This window comes from Lutra lutra, chromosome 12 (assembly GCF_902655055.1).
Source record: "Lutra lutra chromosome 12, mLutLut1.2, whole genome shotgun sequence".
Classification (NCBI taxonomy): Eukaryota; Metazoa; Chordata; class Mammalia; order Carnivora; family Mustelidae; genus Lutra; species Lutra lutra.
The window spans coordinates 24,523,467-24,543,314 of NC_062289.1; the positions used below are offsets into that span (position 1 = coordinate 24,523,467).

The 19,848-nt window shown below is 38.5% G+C and overlaps 1 protein-coding gene across 1 annotated transcript in view; it reads left to right on the top strand.

The window, feature by feature from the left end:
* The window catches only part of CFAP53 (cilia and flagella associated protein 53), a 44,588-nt gene that overhangs the window by 8,216 nt on the left and 16,524 nt on the right, over nucleotides 1-19,848 (top strand). The window contains exons 4-5 of the mRNA XM_047696709.1: nucleotides 1,840-2,069; nucleotides 2,766-2,939. Of these exons, the coding sequence (XP_047552665.1) occupies nucleotides 1,840-2,069; nucleotides 2,766-2,939 (404 nt within the window). The remainder of the gene's footprint in view (nucleotides 1-1,839; nucleotides 2,070-2,765; nucleotides 2,940-19,848) is intronic.

Sequence of the window (19,848 nt, forward strand, 5' to 3'; positions counted from 1 at the left end):
TGAAATGACAATATTTTGAATATATTGGTTAAATAAAACATTATTAAAATTAACTTCCTGTTTCTTTTTACTTTCTACAATGCAGCTACTAGAAAATGTTAAAAGTATGGATCTGTTTTACATTATATTCATGTCAGTGTGAATTTTGACTAATACTGAAACTGTGCATGGATTGGTATCACCTTGTTATTAGAGAACTCCAGTTCATATTTTACTCCTCCAGACTCTTGTTCTTTCCTGATCGCAGAGTCCTGTACAGTATGCCCCAAGCTTTGAAGGGGCTCCTGACCCCTGGCTACTGCTCAGGGTGTTTCTCACTACCCTTTACCCTCATTCACCTTTTCAGTCAAAATGTACCTCAGAACCAGGTTCCTGCTCTGACAACTCAAGACAGTTGATTCTTGATGACCTTGGTGTTTGGTTCTCAGCCCATACGTCTACTGGGAACCTGAATTCCTGTGTGTACCCTGAACAAGGTGTAGTGTTGACCCTTTTCCACTTCATTATCATTCACAAAATGCCATACATATTAGAGAATAGTAGTTTATTAATTAAGTGGCTCTAGGCTCTAAATGGTTATGATATGGATTATCTACCTACCATATAACCCTCGACATCATCTGTCTCCAACCCACCTCAGCCCTGTCTTGTTCAACTAAAATTCAAAGTACCTGTATGTGTACCTTGAATCTTTTCATCAAGCTATCTGCAAATGTTGATTTTCTTTTCCTAGGAGACTACTTTACCAAGACTTAACACTAGTATTTTGGTAATCCTGTCAGTGATGTTAGTATAATGTTAGAAGTGTAAATTATCAGATTGACTTTCTGCCATATGAGTTAAGAATTTTATTACTTGTAAATCAGCATCCTGGAGTCTCCCTATTCACCTAAGGTTGACTTGATAAAATTGGCTGAAATACAAAGCTCGAGACCGTGGATTTCATGATGGCCCCAGGAGGAGTAGAAATTGCGTCAAGCCTACCCAGAAATGTTTCCTTCTTCCCTCCTTTCCTCTCTACCCCCTTCCCCTCTTTCTTTCCTTCACACTGAGAACCAACAGTGGTAAGGCATTATTCTTCAATGCTAAGATACAGAAATGAGAAAGACTGTTCACATGATTTTATTAAATGTGTTAATATGTATTGAAAATTGTGTGTTTCCAACTTTTTAGTGGAAGTTTGTATAAAAAAATTTAGAAATTCAAATTACCCCAAAATGTCAGGAGTACTGCCCTTGCATTAAATTGGGCACAAGAAAAATAAGAAGAAAACATTACTATCAGTTTTTTCTCCTTTTTCCTTTCCCTTTTTTCCCTTTCAACCCCCCTCCCTTCCTTCTCAGTATAGGGTTTTTTTAAATTGTCACAGCTCATTATATGTATCCTATATACTTAGAGAGAGTAGCCTCTTCTAGTTGAAAGTATTTTGATGGTAACTGTGTTTTCTACCCCTGAGAAGCAATGTGGGGGCAAGATGAAGGTCAGGAATTAGAAGACCTCTAATTTTTGTTCTATACAGTTTCGCCCTGACTATTGGAAGCACCTTGGACAAATCACTTACTGTTTCTGAGTTTGACTAAATAATCACTAGAGTCCTGCTCAAATTTTATAATTCCATGCACTTTTACTTAAATGGCACTTAAATATTTGTGACTGATTTGATGACATCTTAAGTATAGGCTCAAAGAATCAAACATGTTAAACCTCAGGCACTTAAGCTATCTGCAGTTGTATTACTTTGATACAACCAATGTTATTTAGTATTGGTAGAGGTTATGATTACTTGAAAATATGCAATCGATTTTGGATCGATTGTAAGTGATAATTATTTGTTTTCAGAGAGCCAAGCCTCCCAAAGTTCACGGGGCCGAGCAACACCTGGAAAGAATCCAACGCAGCCATCAGAAACATCATGCTATTTTGGCTTCTATTAAGTCAAAGGAGAGAGATCGCTTGAAAGTTGAGTGGGACCAGCACAATGATCACAAGTTTGTGGACAATCTTGTGAAAGCAAGAATCAAGGATGCCATGCAAGGTTTCATCATCAACACTGAGGAAAGACGAAATAAGTAAGGTTCACAAACTGGTGCTTCAGACTATAAAACATTCCCAAGATCCTGATGTGAGATTGACCAAAAATCAAGTGAATTTTTATATTAAGGATCATAACCAAGATATTCATACCCTTACCAAATCAGTAGCTACTGTTTGTTTGTATTTTCACTTGTGATAACCCACATTTGATAGAAAGCTAAAGAATATATTGTTTAATATTTTGTTACTTTAGTTAAAATCTGTTCATATTCTTTTGCTGAAGATGTACATTCTCTAATTTGTATGAAATCAAATAAAATATGGCACATCAGTTTCTGTTGCTTTAAATGAGGACTAGTCTTATTTTATAGAAGACTGCAGTGATTTTTTTTTCCTTGCAAAATTTATGATTAAACATGTTCTTTGGGGGCACCTGGATACCTCAGTCAGTTAAGTGTCTGCCTTTAGCTCAGGTCATGATCTAAGCATCCTGGGATTGAGCCTGCGTTCCACACCACCCCAACTGGGTCCGGCTCCCCACTCAGTAGAAAGTCTGCTTCTCCCTTTGCACTCCCTCCACCACGCCCATGCACATGTGCTCGCACTCTCTCTCAAATAAATAAAATCTTTTTAAAAAATAAACGTGCTAATTAAATAAATAAAAGTAAATAAAAAACAGTAAAATGGTCCATGTGGCATAACAGTTTTAATTTTTTTGTAATTATTTTCAGGCTACGTGAACTTTTAGCATCAGAAGAAAGTGGGTATTTAACTGAAATGCAGTTGAAAGAAGAAACAATTAAGGAGAAAAAAGATAGAATGAGAGATAAAACCAGATTATTGAAAGAGAAGAAAGAAAAAGAGAGACAAGATCTTGTGGCTGAAAAACTAGACCAGCAATTCAGGTAATGATATCAGGAAAAGCACACAGAATTGAAGTTGATGTATGAAAAAATGATTTAGGAATACTAATTTATAGGAAAGTATGGCCTTGAGATGGTATTCCCAGTAGTTGTGCCTCTAAGTCTTAGTAATTATGCACATCATTGGATAATGCAGGCACTGAAGGTTTGCTGGTTTTGTTTTGTTTGTTTTTTAAAGATTATTTATTTATTTATTTGACACAGAGAGATCATAGTAGGCAGAGAGGCAGGCAGAAAGAGAGGGGAAGCAAGCTCCCCGCTGAGCAGAGAGCCCGACGTGGGCCTTGATCCCAGGACCCTGAGATCATGACCCAAGCTGAAGGCAGAGGCTTAACACACTGAGCCACCCAGGCACCCTTGTTTTGTTTTGTTTTAATCACAGTGTGCCTCCAACTGACTTTGCACATTTATGTCACCTGCCTGGCTTTTCAGTTACTGGAGTTTGTTTTTTTTTAATTAACATATAATGTATTATTTGCTTCAAGGGTACAGGTCTGTGAACCATCAGTCTTACACAATTGGTTTGCTGTTGTTTTGTAGTGAGAATGCTTCAGACCTACTGTGTTAACAAATTTTAAATATGTAATATAGTGTTATTGTCTATAGTCACCATATTCTATGTTAGATCCCCATAACTTATTTATTCATCTTATAACTGAAAATTTGTGTCCTTTGACCAACATCTCATTTTTCCTACCCCTCGTCCCTGGGAACCACCATTCTACTCTCTGTCTCCATGTATTCAACCTTTTTTTTTTTTTTTAAGTGAGAGTACAGTGTTTCTCTGTCTTAACCCACTTAGTATAATGTCTTCTAGGTTCATCCATGTTGTCTCAAGTGGCAGGATTTCCTTCTTTTTTGTATTGACTAATATTCCATTTCACACACATATATGTGTACATAGATGTGTGTATATGCATGGTATATGTATCACACATTTTCTTTATCCATTCACATAACACTAGGTACTTAGAATGTTTCCATATCTTGACTATTGTGAATAATGCTGGAACGAACATGAGATTGCGGATAACAAGATACTGATTCCATTTCCTTTGGCTCTATGCTCAGATGTGGGATTGTAGGATCATATGGTAGTTCTATATTTAGTTTTTTTAGGAATCTCCATTCTGTTTCTCATAATAGCTGTACCAACTAAAATTCCCACCAACGGCATACAAAAGTTTCCTTTTCTCTACATCCTGGCCAACAATTGTCATCTCTTGTCTTTTTGATAATAGCCATCCTAGCAGGTGTGAGTTAATATCTCACCGTGTTATTGATTTGCATTTCCCTGGTGATTAGGGACGTCGAGTGCTTTTTCACATGCTTTTTGGCCATTTGTATGTCTTTCCTGGGAAAATGTCTATTCAGGTCCTTTGTTCATTTTTTAATCCTATTTTTTGGGGCTACTGAGTTGTATGAGTTCCTTATATATTTGTATATTAACCCCTTAACAGATACATAGTTATCTGTTAAGTTATCCCATGATTACCTTTTCCATGTTGTTGATTGATTCCTTTGCTGTGCAGAACTTTTTAATTTGATGGGGGCCTACTTGTTTATTTTTGCTTTTGTTGCCTTTCCTTTTGGTGTCATATCCAAAAAATAATGTGAAGACCAATGTCAAAGAGATTTTTCCCTGTTTTTGTCTATGTGTTTTACAGTTTCTGCTTTTATGTTTAAGTGTTTAATCTGTTTTGAGTAAACTTTTATGAGTGGTATATATAGTACTCCAATTTCATTCTTTTTCATGTGGATATCCAGTTTCCCCAATACTACTTCTTGAAGAGATTATTCCCCATTTTGTGTTCTTTGCCTCCTGGTAAGAGATTGGTTGACTATGTATGTTTGGATTTATTTCTGGGCCCTCTATTCTGTTTCATTGATCTATATATCTTATTTTTATGCAGTACTATATTGTTTTAATTACTATAACTTTGGAATATAGTTTGAAATCAAGTGTGTGATGCTTCGAGCATTGTTCTTCTTCCTTTTTCTTAAACCAAGACTGCTTTGGCTCTTTTGTGGTTCCATCTGAATTTTAGGATTGTTTTTTCTATTTCTGTGAAAAATTCCATTGGAATTCCAATTTCATTGGAATTTTGGTGGATATTGCACTAACTGTATAGATCACTGCATAGTATGGACATTTTAACAATATTGATTCTTGGGGCTCCTGAGTGGCTCAGTGGGTTGAGCCACTGCCTTCAACTTGGGTTATGATCTCAGGGTCCTGGGATGGCCCGCATCTGGCGCTCTGCTCAGCGGGGAGCCTGCTTCCTTCGCCTCTCTCTCTGCCTGCCTCTCTGCCTACTTGTGATTTCTCTCTCTGTCAAATAAATAAATAAAACCTTAAAAAAATAAAAAAATAAAAACCCAATATTGATTCTTGGGGTGCCTGGGTGGCTCAGTGGATTAAGCCTCTACCTTCAGCTCAGGTCATGATCTCAGGGTCCTGGGATCAAGTCCTGCATTGGGCTCTCTGCTCAGCAGGGAGCCTGCTCCCCCGACCTCCACCCCTGCCACCTGCCTGCCTCTCTTCCTACTTGTGATCTCTCAAATAAATGAATAAAATATTAAAAAAACAACAATATTGATTCTTTCAATCCAAGAACAAAAGATTCCTTTCCATTTATTTGTGTCTTCAGTTTCTTTCATCAGTTTTCAGTGCATTAATCTTTCACGTCCTTGATTAAGTATTTTCCTAAATATATTATTGTTTCTGATGCTCTTCCAAATGGGATTGTTTTCTTAATTTCTCTTTCAGATAGTTCATTTTTTGTGTATAGAAATGCAACTGATTTCCGTATGTTTTCATATCCTGCAGATTTACTGAATTTATTGATTAGTTCTAACTATTTTTTTGGTGGAGTTTTTAGGGTTTTCTATATATAAGATCTTTCATGTGCAGACAGTTTTGCTTCTTTTCCATTTTAGATGCTTCCTACTTCCTTTTCTTGGCTAATTGCTCTAGCTAAGATCTCCAGCTCTATACTGAATAAAAGAGGCAAGACACCCATATCTTGTTCCTGATTTCTGAGGAAGAGCCTTCAACTTTCTACCTCTGAGAATGATGTGAGTTGCGAGCTTCTCATATATGGCCCTGTGTTGAGCCACATTCCTTCTGTACCTAGTTTGTTGAGAGTTTTTATCATGGAACTATGTTAAATTTTGTCAGATGTTTTTTCTGCCTCTATAGCCATGATCTTACAATTTTTATCCTTCATTTTGTTAATGTGTATCACGTTGATTGATATGTGTATATTGAACCATCCTTGCATCCCAGGGATAAATTCCATTTGATCTTGGCGTATGATCCTTTTAAAATGCTGTTAAATTTGGTTTACTAGTATTTTGTTGAGAATTTTTGTATCAGTGTTCATCAGGGATATTGGCCTGTAATTTCCTTTTCTTGTATGTCCGTTTCTGGCTTTGGTAGCAGGATAGTGCTGGCCTCATAAAATGCATTTAGAAGTGTTTTCTCTTCTTCAGTTTTTGGAAGCTTTTGAGAGGGATTGGCATTAATTAATCTTTAAATTTTTGGCAGAATTCACCAATGAAGCCACCATAGTCCTGGGATTTTCTTTATTGGGAGATTTTTTGATTAGTGATTCAATCTCCTGACTCATTATTGGTCTTTTCAAATTTTGTATTTCTTCATGACTCAGTCTTTTTAAAAAAAATATTTATTTGAGAGAGAGATCACAAGTAGGCAGAGAGGCAGGCAGAGAGAGATTGTGGGGGGGAAGCAGACTCCCTGCTAGGCAGAGAACCCAGTGTGGGGCTTGATCCCAGAACCCTGAGACCATGACCTCAGCTGAAGGCAGAGGCTTAACCCACTGAGCCACCCAGGTGCCCCATGATTCAGTCTTGATAGGTTATATATGTCTAGGAATCTATCCATTTCTCCCAGGCTATTTAATTTGTTGGCTTGTAATTATTCATAGTAGTCTTCTATGATCCTTTATGTTTTTGAAGTGTCAGTTGTAATGTCTCCTCCTTCATTTCTGATTTTATTTATTTGAGTCTTCTCTCTTTTTTCTTAGTCCAGCTAAAGGTTTGTCAATTTTCTTAATTTTTTCCAGAAACGAGTTCTTACTTTCATTGATTTTTTTCTATCATTTTGCTAGTCTCTATTTTATTTATTTCTGCTCTGATCTTTGCTATTTCCTTTCTTCTGCTAACTTTGGGAATAGTTTGTCCTTTTTCTAGTTCCTTGAAGTAAAGTTAGTTGTTCACTTGAGGTTTTTATTTTTTCTTAATATAGGTGTTTATTGCTATAAAATTCCCTATTAAAACAGCTTTTGCTGCATCCTGTAAGTGTGGTATGTCGTGTTTCCATTTTCATTTGTTTCAAGATATTTTCTGATTTCCCTTTTGATTTCTTCTTTGGCCCACTGGTTGTTCAGAAGTGTGTTTTTTAGTTTCCACATTATTTGTTAGTTTTCCAGCTTTCTTCTGTTATTAATTTCTAGTTACATACCATTGTGGTCAGAAAAGATACTTGATAAGATTTTAATCTTCTTTAATTTGTTAAGACATTTTTTGTGACCTAGCATATAATATATCTTAAAGAATGCTCCACAGGTGCTTGAGAAGAATGTGTATTCTGCTGCTGGTGGATAAAATGTTCTGTATATGTCTGTGAGTTCCACTTGATCTAAAGTGTACTTCAAGTTCTGTGTTTCCTTATTGATTTTCTTTCTGGATGATCTATTTCCTGTTCAAAGTGGAGTATTGAAATCCCCTGCTATTACTGCATTGCTGCAATTTCTCCCTTCAACTCCGTTAATATTTGCCTAATATATTTAGGTGTTAGATATATATATATATATATATATATATATATATATATATAGTTATATTCTTTTGATGAATTGATCCTTTATAATTGCATACGGACCTACTTTGTCTTTTTTTTAAAATAGCTTTTGAGTTAAAATCTGTTTTGTCTAATTTAAGTTTAGCCACCCCTTTTCATTTGGTTTCTATTTGCATGGACTTTTTCCATTCCTTCACTTTTCAGGCTTTATATGTCCTTAAAGCTGAAGTGAATGTCTTGCAAGCAGCATATAGTTGGATCTTGTTTTTTTTTTTTTTTTTTTTTTTTTCTGTTCAGCCATTGTGGATACTTTCAAATTTCCTATCTTTGATTCTTAGATTTTTTATTCTATTTGATCAAATCTGGTGGTGATACCCTCTCTTGCATTTTTCATTTCACGCATTGTATTCTTTAGCTCCAGAATTTCTGTTTGGCTCTTCTTTATGATTTCTATCTCTCTGTTGAAACTCTCACTTAGTTCATGTATTATTTTCCTGATTTTTGTTTGTCTTATGTTCTCTTGTAGCTCACTGGGCTTCTTTTTTTTTTTTTAAGATTTTATTTATTTATTTATTCATTCATTCATTCATTTGACAGAGAGAGAGAGAGCACAAGCAGTGTGAGCAGCAGGCAGAGGTAGAGGGAGAAGCAGGCTCCCTGCTAAGCAGGGAGCCTAGCACGGGGCTTGATCCCAGAACCCTGGGATCATGACCTGAGCCAGGGGCAGATGCTTAACCAACTGAGCCTCCTGGGCATCTCCCACAGAGCTTTTTTAGAACAATTGTTTTGAATCCTTTAGGATTGGTTACTGGAAAATTATTGTGTCCCTTTGGTAGCATCATATTTTCCTGATTTTTTTGTGTTCCTTGAAGTCTTGTATTGCTCTCTTCACATTTGAAGAAGCAGTTACCTCCTCCAGTCTTTACTGGATTGCTTCAGGAGAGAAATACCTTCATCAGTCAGCCTAGCTAGGGATTCTGAGGCCTTCTCAGACCTTTTTACAGTTGTCCCTGCTCCTCACTTCTTCTTCTTTATTTTCAGGGAGAGGATTTTTAAGATTGTGTGCCTTCTCTCAATCCTGAAAAGCCAGGCCAGATGCTGTGAGTCTTCCATTTGTTTTCCCTAGTATGGTACCCCAAAATGCTTAAATTCAGGTACTTTCTCTCAGTCTCACAGAGTTGGACTGGCTTTCTGTGTATGCTGGCTTGCCATCTGCAAAGGCTCACGTTCATTGTCTAGTGGAACACATGAAGGGAGCTGCCACAGGGGGTGTGCCATGGAGTAACAGGGGTGTTCATAGGGTGTGTCAGCAGGCAAGATGTCGCCAGTGGCTTACAAGCGGGCTTTCTGATGGAGTTCATGTGGCAGTTAGGAGGATGCATATCCCTTGATGAATTCCAGGCCCTGGTTGTTGTGTTCCCTGCCTCTTCCTACCCTTCAGCCATGCACCTCAGTGTTTTGGGTGGGCTGAGAAAGAAGCAGGGCCTTTTGGAAGAAGTCCAATGCTTGCTTACATGCTTTCACTTTTTCCCTTGAGAGAAATCATGGACTGAGGGACATCTTTCTTGGCACTAATTTTGCCACCTAGGGGGAGAGGTGACATGGATAAAAATGAAGCTGTTCTTACTCCTTCAATGTGTCTATTATTGGATTTTTGGCTCTTGTGGTGTGCCTTCCCCATGGCATTCCTAGACTCCCACAAAGGTACTCTCATTCGTGGGCAACTATCAATATTGATTCTATGGGAGGATAATGGTAGAAAACTCGTAGTCTACCACATTGCTCATGTCCATTCATGCAGGTATGGAGTTTGTGGAAGTCCTGTGCTCTAGTGTTCTGTGCTTGTCTCCCAATTAGAATGGAAGTACCAAGTGTGATTCTGTTACTGAATTTTAGATATTCACCTCAGACTTACAGTTGGTGGGAAGTTCCTGTCACAGGAAATCTTCGGTAGAGTTGAGTTTTCCTCGCAGTCCCTAGTGCTGTCTTCTCCACCTGTGCAGAACACGTTCTTGGTTCCCTCTTCTTTACTGTTTCCTTGCCTGGTCTCTTGGTCCTTGGAGTCTGATCACCTTAACTTTTGGTCCACTTCCTGACTCACAACCACAGGGACTCTCAGTTTTCAGATCCGTGGTCTTCAGTCCAGTTTTTTGTTGTCTCCATCAGTCCTTTTTGTTTTGCCTTTCCCGTCTTGGGATACCCCGAGTCTATGCCCTCATTTCAATCCAATATCCTGTACTTATAAGAAGGAAGATATTCAGGGAGGTACCTGAGGGTGATCTTCTGAGATGATTTGTATCACGAAGAGCTTGGCAGAGGCTTTTAATTTCACAAACTGAGAAATGCATTACCTCTAAAGCAAGGGTATAAAAAAGTTTCAGTTTTTCTCATTTTGCTCGTCTCTATGTTATTTATTTCTGCTCTGATCTTTGCTATTTCTTTTCTTCTGCTAACTTTGGGAATAGTTCAACTCTTAGAGCAAGGACATATTTACATATTTAAAATTTCATTATATATGTAAGTTCTCAGTTATATTTCCAGTGCCTCTAATAATGCCTTATAAAAGTGTGAACATCAAGAATTACTATTATATGTCTCAGGATGATATGTTGATTTTGTCTCCTCTTTTCACTCATTTCTTTTATTTTTTTAATTTTTAAAAAATATTATATTTGTTTATTTGACAGAAAGAGACACAGCGAGAAAGGGAACATAAGCAGGGAAAGTGAGAGAGGGAGAGGCAGGCTTCCTATCAAGCAGGGTCCCTGATGCGGGGCTCCATCCCTGGACCCTGGGATCATGACCTGAGCCAAAGGCAGATGCTTAACGACTGAGCCACCCAGGTGCCCCTCATTCATGTTTCCTTTTTTTTTTTTTTTTAAGATTTTATTTATTTATTTGACAGACAGAGATCACAAGTAGGCAGAGAGGCAGGCAGAGAGAGAGGAGGAAGCAGGCTCCCTGCTGAGCAGAGAGCCCGATGCGGGGCTCGATCCCAGGACCCTGGGATCATGACCTGAGCTGAAAGCAGAAGCTTTAATCCACTGAGCCACCCAGGCACCCTCATTCATGTTTCTTAATGTAGTGATGATCACATGATGTAACCCATGCAATGCTCCAGATTATCCACTTTATCGGTGTCTTAATTTTGGAGTAACTGATTAAAATTTTTATCTTCAGAAGGGATTTTTAAAGTTCCAATATTACCTGGAAATGCTTAAAACATAGCCATTATCATTCAATAATTAAATAAATATTTCTGAACCCCCTACTTTGTGCCAGATTCTGTGATTAAATAATAGATTGATTGGCTTAACAACAACAACAACAAAAAATGAATGTTACTTAGGCTATCAGGTCACCAAATGTGAGCTGGGCATGTTGTATATTATGTTACTCTGGATTCATGAACAGAATAATGTAACAAAGTAACATAACAAAGTAAATGTAAACCCTGAGTTAAAAGTCTAGCACAATTCAGAAGGAATATAAGAGTTCATTTTATACAGCATGCAAAATTTGAGCAGATGAGAAATCCAAAGGTCAACAGGTGCAAGGAAGCAGCAAAACCAGGCATGTAGAGGATTAAGATATGGTTTCAAAGGCAGACCTCCTCTCTCTCTGCTATGAAGTTGTTGTTAATCATATGGACTGCCCTAAATCCTCCTAGTAGAGGCCCAGAGGACAAGTAAGCTATTTCAATGAGTAGTGTGTACAAATTACAGATACAGCTGAGCTAGCAGTAAATTAGACTGCTCAAACTGAGGGAATGGAAAGTTCCAGGGCTTAGGGAACTGCTGAAGGAGGGCAGTGAAGAAAACCAGAGTAGCAATGCATAGGGCCAGAAGGGACTCGTCACTTTTTTCATCTAGCAAATGGGTAACTTGAGTTCCACAGGTATTACTTTTCCTGAGTCTTAAAGCTTGTAGTAACCAAGACAGCCTATGTAAAGTGTAACCTCACCACTGTCCTTGGTAGGACTCAGACACTCCCTACTGGGTGCTGGAGGAGAAGATGCAGGGAGGGACAAAGGGGACACTGGCAAGGGAATTTCAATGACCATTCATATATTTTCCACTCCCTGATAAATGTTGTTCAACACAGCTTCATAGAGAAGTTGTGTAACTTGCTAAGTAGATAAATTATTAGGCTTTTGAAGAAACAGTTGTATCCTACAGTGTTATAATTCATCTGAAAACAAATTGTTTTAATATTTTTAATGTCATATTGCCAATTCTTCCATACAGAGCATCACACATAGTTTTAATTCTTTATGAGAGTGAAGGATGAGGATTAAATTTTGACCAACGATGCTAAATCAGGCCCCATTGGGGCACTGGGTGTCTCAGTCAATCAAGTGTCTGACTCTTGATTTCAGTTCAGGTCATTATCTCAGGGTCCTGGGATTGAGCCCTGTTGTTGGGCTTAGCATGGAGTCTGCTTGAGGATTCTTCCTTTCCGCCTGCCCCTCTCCCTGCTTGCATGTTCTCTGCCTCTTTTTCTTTTTCTTTTTTTTAAAGATGATATTTATTTATTTGACAGACAGAGATCACAAGTAGGCAGTGAGGCAGGCAGAGAGAGAGGAAGGGAAGCAGGCTCCCTGTTAAGCAGAGAGCCCGATGCGGGGCTCGATCCCAGGACCATGGGAGCATGACCTGAGCTGAAGGCAGAGGCTTTAAACCACTGAGCCACCCAGGTGCCGCCTGCCTCTCTTTCAAATAAATAAACAAATAATCTTTTTAAAGATCATGCTAGTTCAGCAGTAAATAAATGAATGAATGAATAAATAAGGCCTCATTATCGAAAATATAACTGGAGCTTTAATACATATGTAGAGCAAGTTGAAATTGCTGCTCCTCCTCCTCTGCTATCTCCTCCTCCTCCTTTTTGTACCCCCTGTATGAATATGCCACAATTTATTCACTTCCCAGACGATAGGCATTTCAGTTATTTCTGGTTTGGGACTCTTATGACTGCAGCTGCTGTGAACATGCCTGTATGTGTCCTCTGGTAGCCACATGCTTTCATTTCTGTTAGGTACCTAGATTATTTGATGACTGGAACGGGTCATTTTTTTTTTTTTTTAAGATTTTATTTATTTATTTGACACAGAGAGATCACAAGTAGACGGAGAGGCAGGCAGAGAGAGAGAGAGAGGGAGGCAGGCTTCTTGCTGAGCAGAGAGCCCGATGTGGGACTCGATCCCAGGACCCTGAGATCATGACCTGAGCCGAAGGCAGTGGCTTAACCCACTGAGCCACCCAGGCGCCCCCGGAACGGGTCATTTTTAATGTTCCATTCCTCTAAACAGAAAAATTATTTTCAGTAATAATGAAATGAAATGAATAATAATAACAAGACAGCCAATGATTTCTCTTATTTTAAATTTTAAAATAATTACACATTCACAGAAATTGTCAAGATAGTAGAGGTGCCATGTACCCTTATCCCAGTTTCTCACCATGGTTATATCTTAATATAACTATAGCACAATATGAAGAAAATTGACAGTGGTACATATGTGCACAGTTCTGTGTCATTTTATCATATGTAGATCCATGTAACTCGCCACCACAATCATGGTACAGAACTCTTCCATCACCACAAAGATCTCCCTCCTGCCACCCCTTTATGGTCACACCCACTCCTCGCATCCCCACCATTTCCAATCTCTGCCAACCGCTAATCTCTTCTCCATTTCCATCATTTTGCCATGTCAAGAGTGTTACATACAATATGTGAGGTTTTGAGATGGGCTTTTGTTACACAACATAGTGCTTTTGAGGTCCATCCCAGTTGCTGCGTGTGTCAATAGTTGGTCCTTTATAGTCCCTTGTATGGATATACTTAGGTTTGTGCAAACCATTCACTACTGAAGAACATTTTGGTTGTTTCTAGTTTTTAGCAATTATAAATAAATCTAATATGAACATTTGTTTACAGATTTTTGTGTGATTGTAAATTTTCATTTCTCTAGGATCATTGTCCTGAGCTATTGCCAGGTCTGTGTATGTTCATTTTTAGAGAAACTGCCAAAGTGTTTTCCAGCATGGCTGTCCCATATTACATTTGCATTAGTAATGTATAATAGACCAAGTTTTTCCATAGTCTTGCCAGATTTTTGTATTGTCACTATTTGAACAGAGGTATGGCATGTATTGATATCTCATCAAGGTCTTTTTTTTTTTAAGATTTTATTTATTTATTTGACAGTCAAAGATCACAAGTAGGCAGAGAAGCAGGCAGAGAGAGAGGAGAAAGCAGGCTCCCTGCTGAGCAGAGAGCCCGATGTGGGGCTCGATCCCAGGACTCTGGGACCATGACCTGAGTCAAAGGCAGAGGCTTCAACCCACTGAGCCACCCAGGCACCCCTGATAACTCACCAAGGTCTTAATCAGCATTTCCCTAATGGCTGGTGATGTTGAACTACTTTTATGTGCTTATTTGCTATCTGTATATCTTCTTTGGTGAAATGTCTCTTCATGTCTTTTGCCCATTTTCTATTTGGATTAGCTATTAAGTTTTTAGAGTTCTTCTATATTCTATTTTTTAAAAAGATTAAATTTATTTATTTGACAGAGAGCTCGTGAGTGCAAGCAGGGGGAGTAGCAGGCAGAGGCAGAGGAAGAGGGAGAAGCAGGCTCCCCATTGACCAGGGAGCCAGATTAGCCAGGGAGCTTGATCCCAGGACCCTGGGATCATGACCTGAGCCAAAGGCAGACACTTACCTGACTGAGCCATCCAGGTGCCCCTGTTCTTTATATATTCTAGAAATGAGTCCTTTGTATGGGTTAAGTGGTTTGGAAACATTTTTCTTCTTAGTCTATAGTTTGTTTGTTTTCCTCTTAACAGGGTCTTTCACAGAGAGAAAGTTTTTAAGTTTGATGAAATCCAGTTTATCAATATTTCTTTTATGGATCATGCTTTTGATACATCATGAATTTTTTTTTTATTATATGGCCATTTAAAAATCTTTAATCAAATTTCATCAAAGATTACTGGCCATATTACATGCCAGGATTAGCTTTCTACAAACAACTTTGCTTTCTGTGTACACATCAGTGTCAGTGAAATAAAAAATAAAATTGTATCCTAGGCAAAGAACTTTATTAACCTTGTTTCAAACTTTATTCCAGGCTTCTTCAGCTTAATTAGCTGCCAAGAATGAATTGTGCACAAGCAAAAACTGAAAAGAGCTGCAGTGTCCAATGGCTTGGCTTAAAAATATTAGAGATCTAGATTTTACCAGATCCAGGGATAAAATTTTTAAAAAGCAGTCATAATAAAAATAATAGCTCCCAGTAACTTCTTCAAGTTTTATCTTCTTCAGAAATTGACTCAATTCAGTTTGCTTATTCTTGGAAGTTTCATCAAAATTCTCTATAAGATCTGGAACTTCATCCTCCTCCTCCCAGCAAGTGGGTCTTTTCCATCCACAGATTGGGCAGAGCTTTAGCCAGTCTTCTTCAACTGGTCAGACTGTCGGCACCAAGTTGGCGTAAGATACCAGCTAGCTTTTCCATCAGCTGCTTTGTGTCAGCGTGGCCTGTGATGGTGAAAGTGTTCACTGCCAACAATACCTGAACTTTGGGGTTGTTAAAGCGCATCACTGTTCCTAGGTTTGTGAACTATTCACTTCTTCAATACCAGAGGTATTGTATACCCCTAACTTCTTTAAGGATAACTGAAGGTTTTTATCATTAGCTATACCCTTCTGTGAACCACCTTCTTTTGGCGAGCAGTTCCTTTCCCACCAATGTGCACTTGTGCTTGCAGTTAGGTGAGTTGTCCTGGTGGATGATAGTTTCTTTCATCAATCTTGTAGGAGCAGAAATTGTACTGCCCTGGCGGGGAGTAGGGTCGGCATTTAGGTGGTCTCTGTCAGACCAGCTGAGATTAGGTGCACACACGCAGGGACGCAAGATGGCCGCTAGAGCTGTTTTTTTTTTTTTTTAAGATTTTATTTATTTATCTGACAGAGATCACAAGTAGGCAGAGAGAGAGGAGGAAGCAGGCTCCCCGCTGAGCAGAGAGCCCAATGCGGGGCTCAATCCCAGGACCCTGAGATCATGACTTGAGCTGAAGGCAGAGGCTTAACCCACTGAGCCACCCAGACATCCCCTGAAATTTGTTTGTTTTTTTTTTAAAGATTTTATTTTTATTTATTTGACAGAGAGAGAGAGATCACAAGCAGGCAGATAGGCAGGCAGAGAGAGAGAGAGGAGGAAGCAGGCCCCCCGCCGAGCAGAGAGCCCGATGTGGGGTTCGATCCCAGGACCCTGAGATCATGATCTGAGCCGAAGGCAGAGGCTTTAACCCACTGAGCCACCCAGGCACCCCTGAAATTTGTTTTTAAGTGTCCTATATTTATATGCAATTAGTGATTAGATCCCAGATTAAAGTAGACATTTTTTGGCTTTATTTTGTTTTTGTGTTTTTATTAAAGGACTACCCTAAGATGTGTTGTCAGAGCACTCGAGAATTGTCTTGCCTCTGTTAATTACTGATAGAGGTGATAGAATGAAGTACCAAAGAATCCAGATTCCAGGGCCAGACTACCAGGTCTTCAGTCCCAGCTCTAGCACATATGAAATGTATGAACTTACCCATGATGCTTAACTGCTCTGTGCTTCCATTTTATCTAACCTGGAGATAATAATAAGAATGAACTTGGAGTGATGTTGCAACATTGGTTGTTATGAATATTACAAGAGTTCATAACATGTCAACTGCTCAGAACAGCACTGGGCAAATAATAAGCACTTAGTAACTGTTGCTAATAATATTACAACTACTGGCCATGTGGCTTGGGAAGACATTAAGTTTCCCTGAGTTTTAATTGCTATAACTTCAAAATGGGAATAATACTTGCTGCTCCATCTAAGTTGTAAGACGCATGTGAGGATAAAATAAGATTTTACTGTGAAAGTACTATTTGAAACACTCACAAACATAAGGTTTTCCTCTTATCAATGATTACTATAATTAAAATAGAGAGATACACTTTTATCTGTAGATAAAAAAGAGCTGCCCTGAGTCCAGTGTTCTCAAGGTTAAGTGAATAGGTGAATCATTAGGATGTAGGGAGGAAATATTTGATGTTTTTTATTTAAATCTCATCTGTCTTTGGTTTTTGTTTTTGCTATATCTAATAATTTAGGTGATATAGTAATATAGTAATAATTGCATACAGTTTATAAATAATAATCCTACCTGTTTGTGGGTGCTTAGAATTTTTTTTTTTTTTTTACTGAAAAGGATACCTAATCAAAGTTTGAAGATTTACTGATCTAAAGAAATACTTGATATAGACACCTTCGTACAGTGTTAATTCAGGCTTTCTGAGTTCTAAGGAGATATCAATATAAGTACATCATCAGGTGCCTGCCAACATTTTTGTGCTCTGATTTTTTTAAATATATTTTTTAATTTATTCATTTGACGGACAGAGATCACAAGTAGGCAGAGAGGTAGGCAGAGAGAGAGGAAGGGAAGCAGGCTCCCCGCTGAGCAGAGAGACCAATGCGGGGCTTGATCCCAGACCCTGAGATCATGACCTGAGCTGAAGGCAGAAGCTTTAACCCACTGAGCCACCCAGGTACCCCTGTACTCTGATTTTATATTAAGGAAAGGAATACCTTAGGTAATCATCAGAGATAAGCAGAAAGAGCTACATTTATAAATATTCATTGCAACATTATTGTAAGAGTTAGAAGTAACCTACACATTCATCAAACAAGGAAATATTTAAACAAATTGATATATTTAAAGGCTCTAGCCTCTATTACATAGTTTAGTAAACTATAATAAAGTTTTGAGGTTAGGTGTTTTAAGAAGATTCCATGAAGAGACATTCCCAAAATAATGTTAGGTGGAAAAATTAAGATATAAGGAAATATCAATATAAGTACATAGATATACAGAATGACCCCAATTCTAATAAAAATGCACACATACAAGACTAGAATGAAATACACTAACATAGTAAAAGCAGTTATCTCTGGGGAGAGGGATTAAGCATATATTTATTGTTTTCATTCTTTTCTGTATTTTCCAGTTTTTCTGCATGTATTAGTTTTATAATTAGAAAGTTTTTTTAAAAAAAGATTTTATTTATTTATTTGACAGAGAGACAGAGAACACAAGTAAGCAGAGTGGCAGGCAGAGGGAGAGAGAGAAGCAGCCCCTCCACTTAGCAGGGAGCTGATGAAGGGCTTGATCCCAGGACCCTGGAATCATGACCAAAGTTGAAGGCAGACGCTTAACGACTGAGCCACCCTGGCGTCCCAGAAAGTTTTTGTTTTTTTTTTTTAAATATCATAAGCCATACTTATTGTTCTTAGGCTTCAGTTTTTCATTAACTGAATAACTTTTCCAGAGTATAAGTCATAGGATTAGGAAAAACTTTAATTTGTTGTCATGGCCAATTCTGATAGAATTTCACTGATAAATTTATTTTTCAGTGTTAAAGTGGTTTTTTTGTTTGTTTTTGATAACCTAGCAATTTCAGCTTCTGTAATCTTTTTGAGCTTTCCACAGAATATAGATAACTGCCAGTTACCATTATTTTGCTAATAAGCATAACTGTATATCAATTTAACCAACAATTATTTAATGGACATTGGGTAGGTAGTATGGAGAATATATTCCTGAAATATGTTCCTGAGTCCCAGCCCTCACAGAGATTCCCCTTTAGTCAGGGAAATGAGACTCATCAAATGTCCTCATCAAATGTTGAGCAATACTTAACCATATCTGATAAATGTCAATTTCTGTGTATTGACCATGCTTATAGTTTTAGACATCAACCTTTCTTTCAATCTTAGCAACTAAAATCCTTTGAAGTTTTTTATTGAGCCAATTCTCAAATTTCAGCTTCTTAGTGCTGAACTTGATGAAACTAGGAAGACTTGGTGTTTTATAAGCATTACTTTGAATCAGAGGTTCTCAAACTTGACTATATGCCAGAAGTTTCTGAGGCGCTCTGAAAAAATATAGGTGCTTAGATTCCGCCCCCAGATATTCTGATTTAACTAGTCTGGACTGGGAGTAGCAGAGGGAAGAAGTGGAGAGTGGGATTTTAAAGATACCCCTAAGTAATTCTAAAGTGTGGACAGTATTGAATATCATAGCCCTTAAACTAAAAACAGGCTCAAGGAAGAACTTCTGAGGAAATTTGAATTACTAAGACTGAAAGGAAGGATGAGGCCTAAACACTTACAGAGAGAGCATTTCTTCTGGAATGGTGACATAAGCCTAGATATGAAAAGGTAGCGTTTGGGCTATTTTCCCAGCTCTTGCAGAAACCCCATCAGTGACATGGGTCCCACCAGGAATCCAGGGGCACTGGGGCAGCTTTACCGTGATATGCTGACCCTTAGTTCTTTTCTTGGCTTTCGGGGCCTCTTCCTACCAAAGCCTTAATCTACGTGTAATATCGCAGGGACCCATGCCTCTTCTGTTTCCTCTGCGATCATAATAATAGTTACCATTTATTTAGCTTCTGTCATCTACCAGATAATTTCATCCATTTTCTCTGATCCTTACCAGAACCTTGAAAGAGAATTGTTTTACAGATAAAGAAACAGGCTCAGATAGGTCAAGTTTTTGATCCATGGTCACACAGAAATGTCAGATCCATGGTCACACAGAAATGTCAGATCGGTTTCAAAGTCTGCTTGGCCAGACTTTGGTGCCTGTGTTTTGTCTGTGCCCTCATGCTGGTCTCCCTGCTGCCCCTCACATGTCTTCTAGGCTCTGGTGACCTACCTTTAGGTCTTTCACTTTTCATACTTCAGTGTCTGTGCAGATGTGTGCTTAAATAGAGCAGTGTCTCATGAAAGGCTGGGTTTTCCTCTTAAAAATTCTCCTTTCAGGGACACCTGGGTGGCTCAGTTGGTTAAGTGGCTGCCTTCGGCTCAGGTCATGATGCCAGCGTCCTGGGATCGAGTCCCACATCGGGCTCCTTGCTCAGCAGGAAGCCTGCTTCTCCCTCTGCCTCTGCCTGCCACTCTGTCCGCCTGTGCTCACTCTCTCTGACCAAAAAAAAAAAAAAATTCTCCTTTC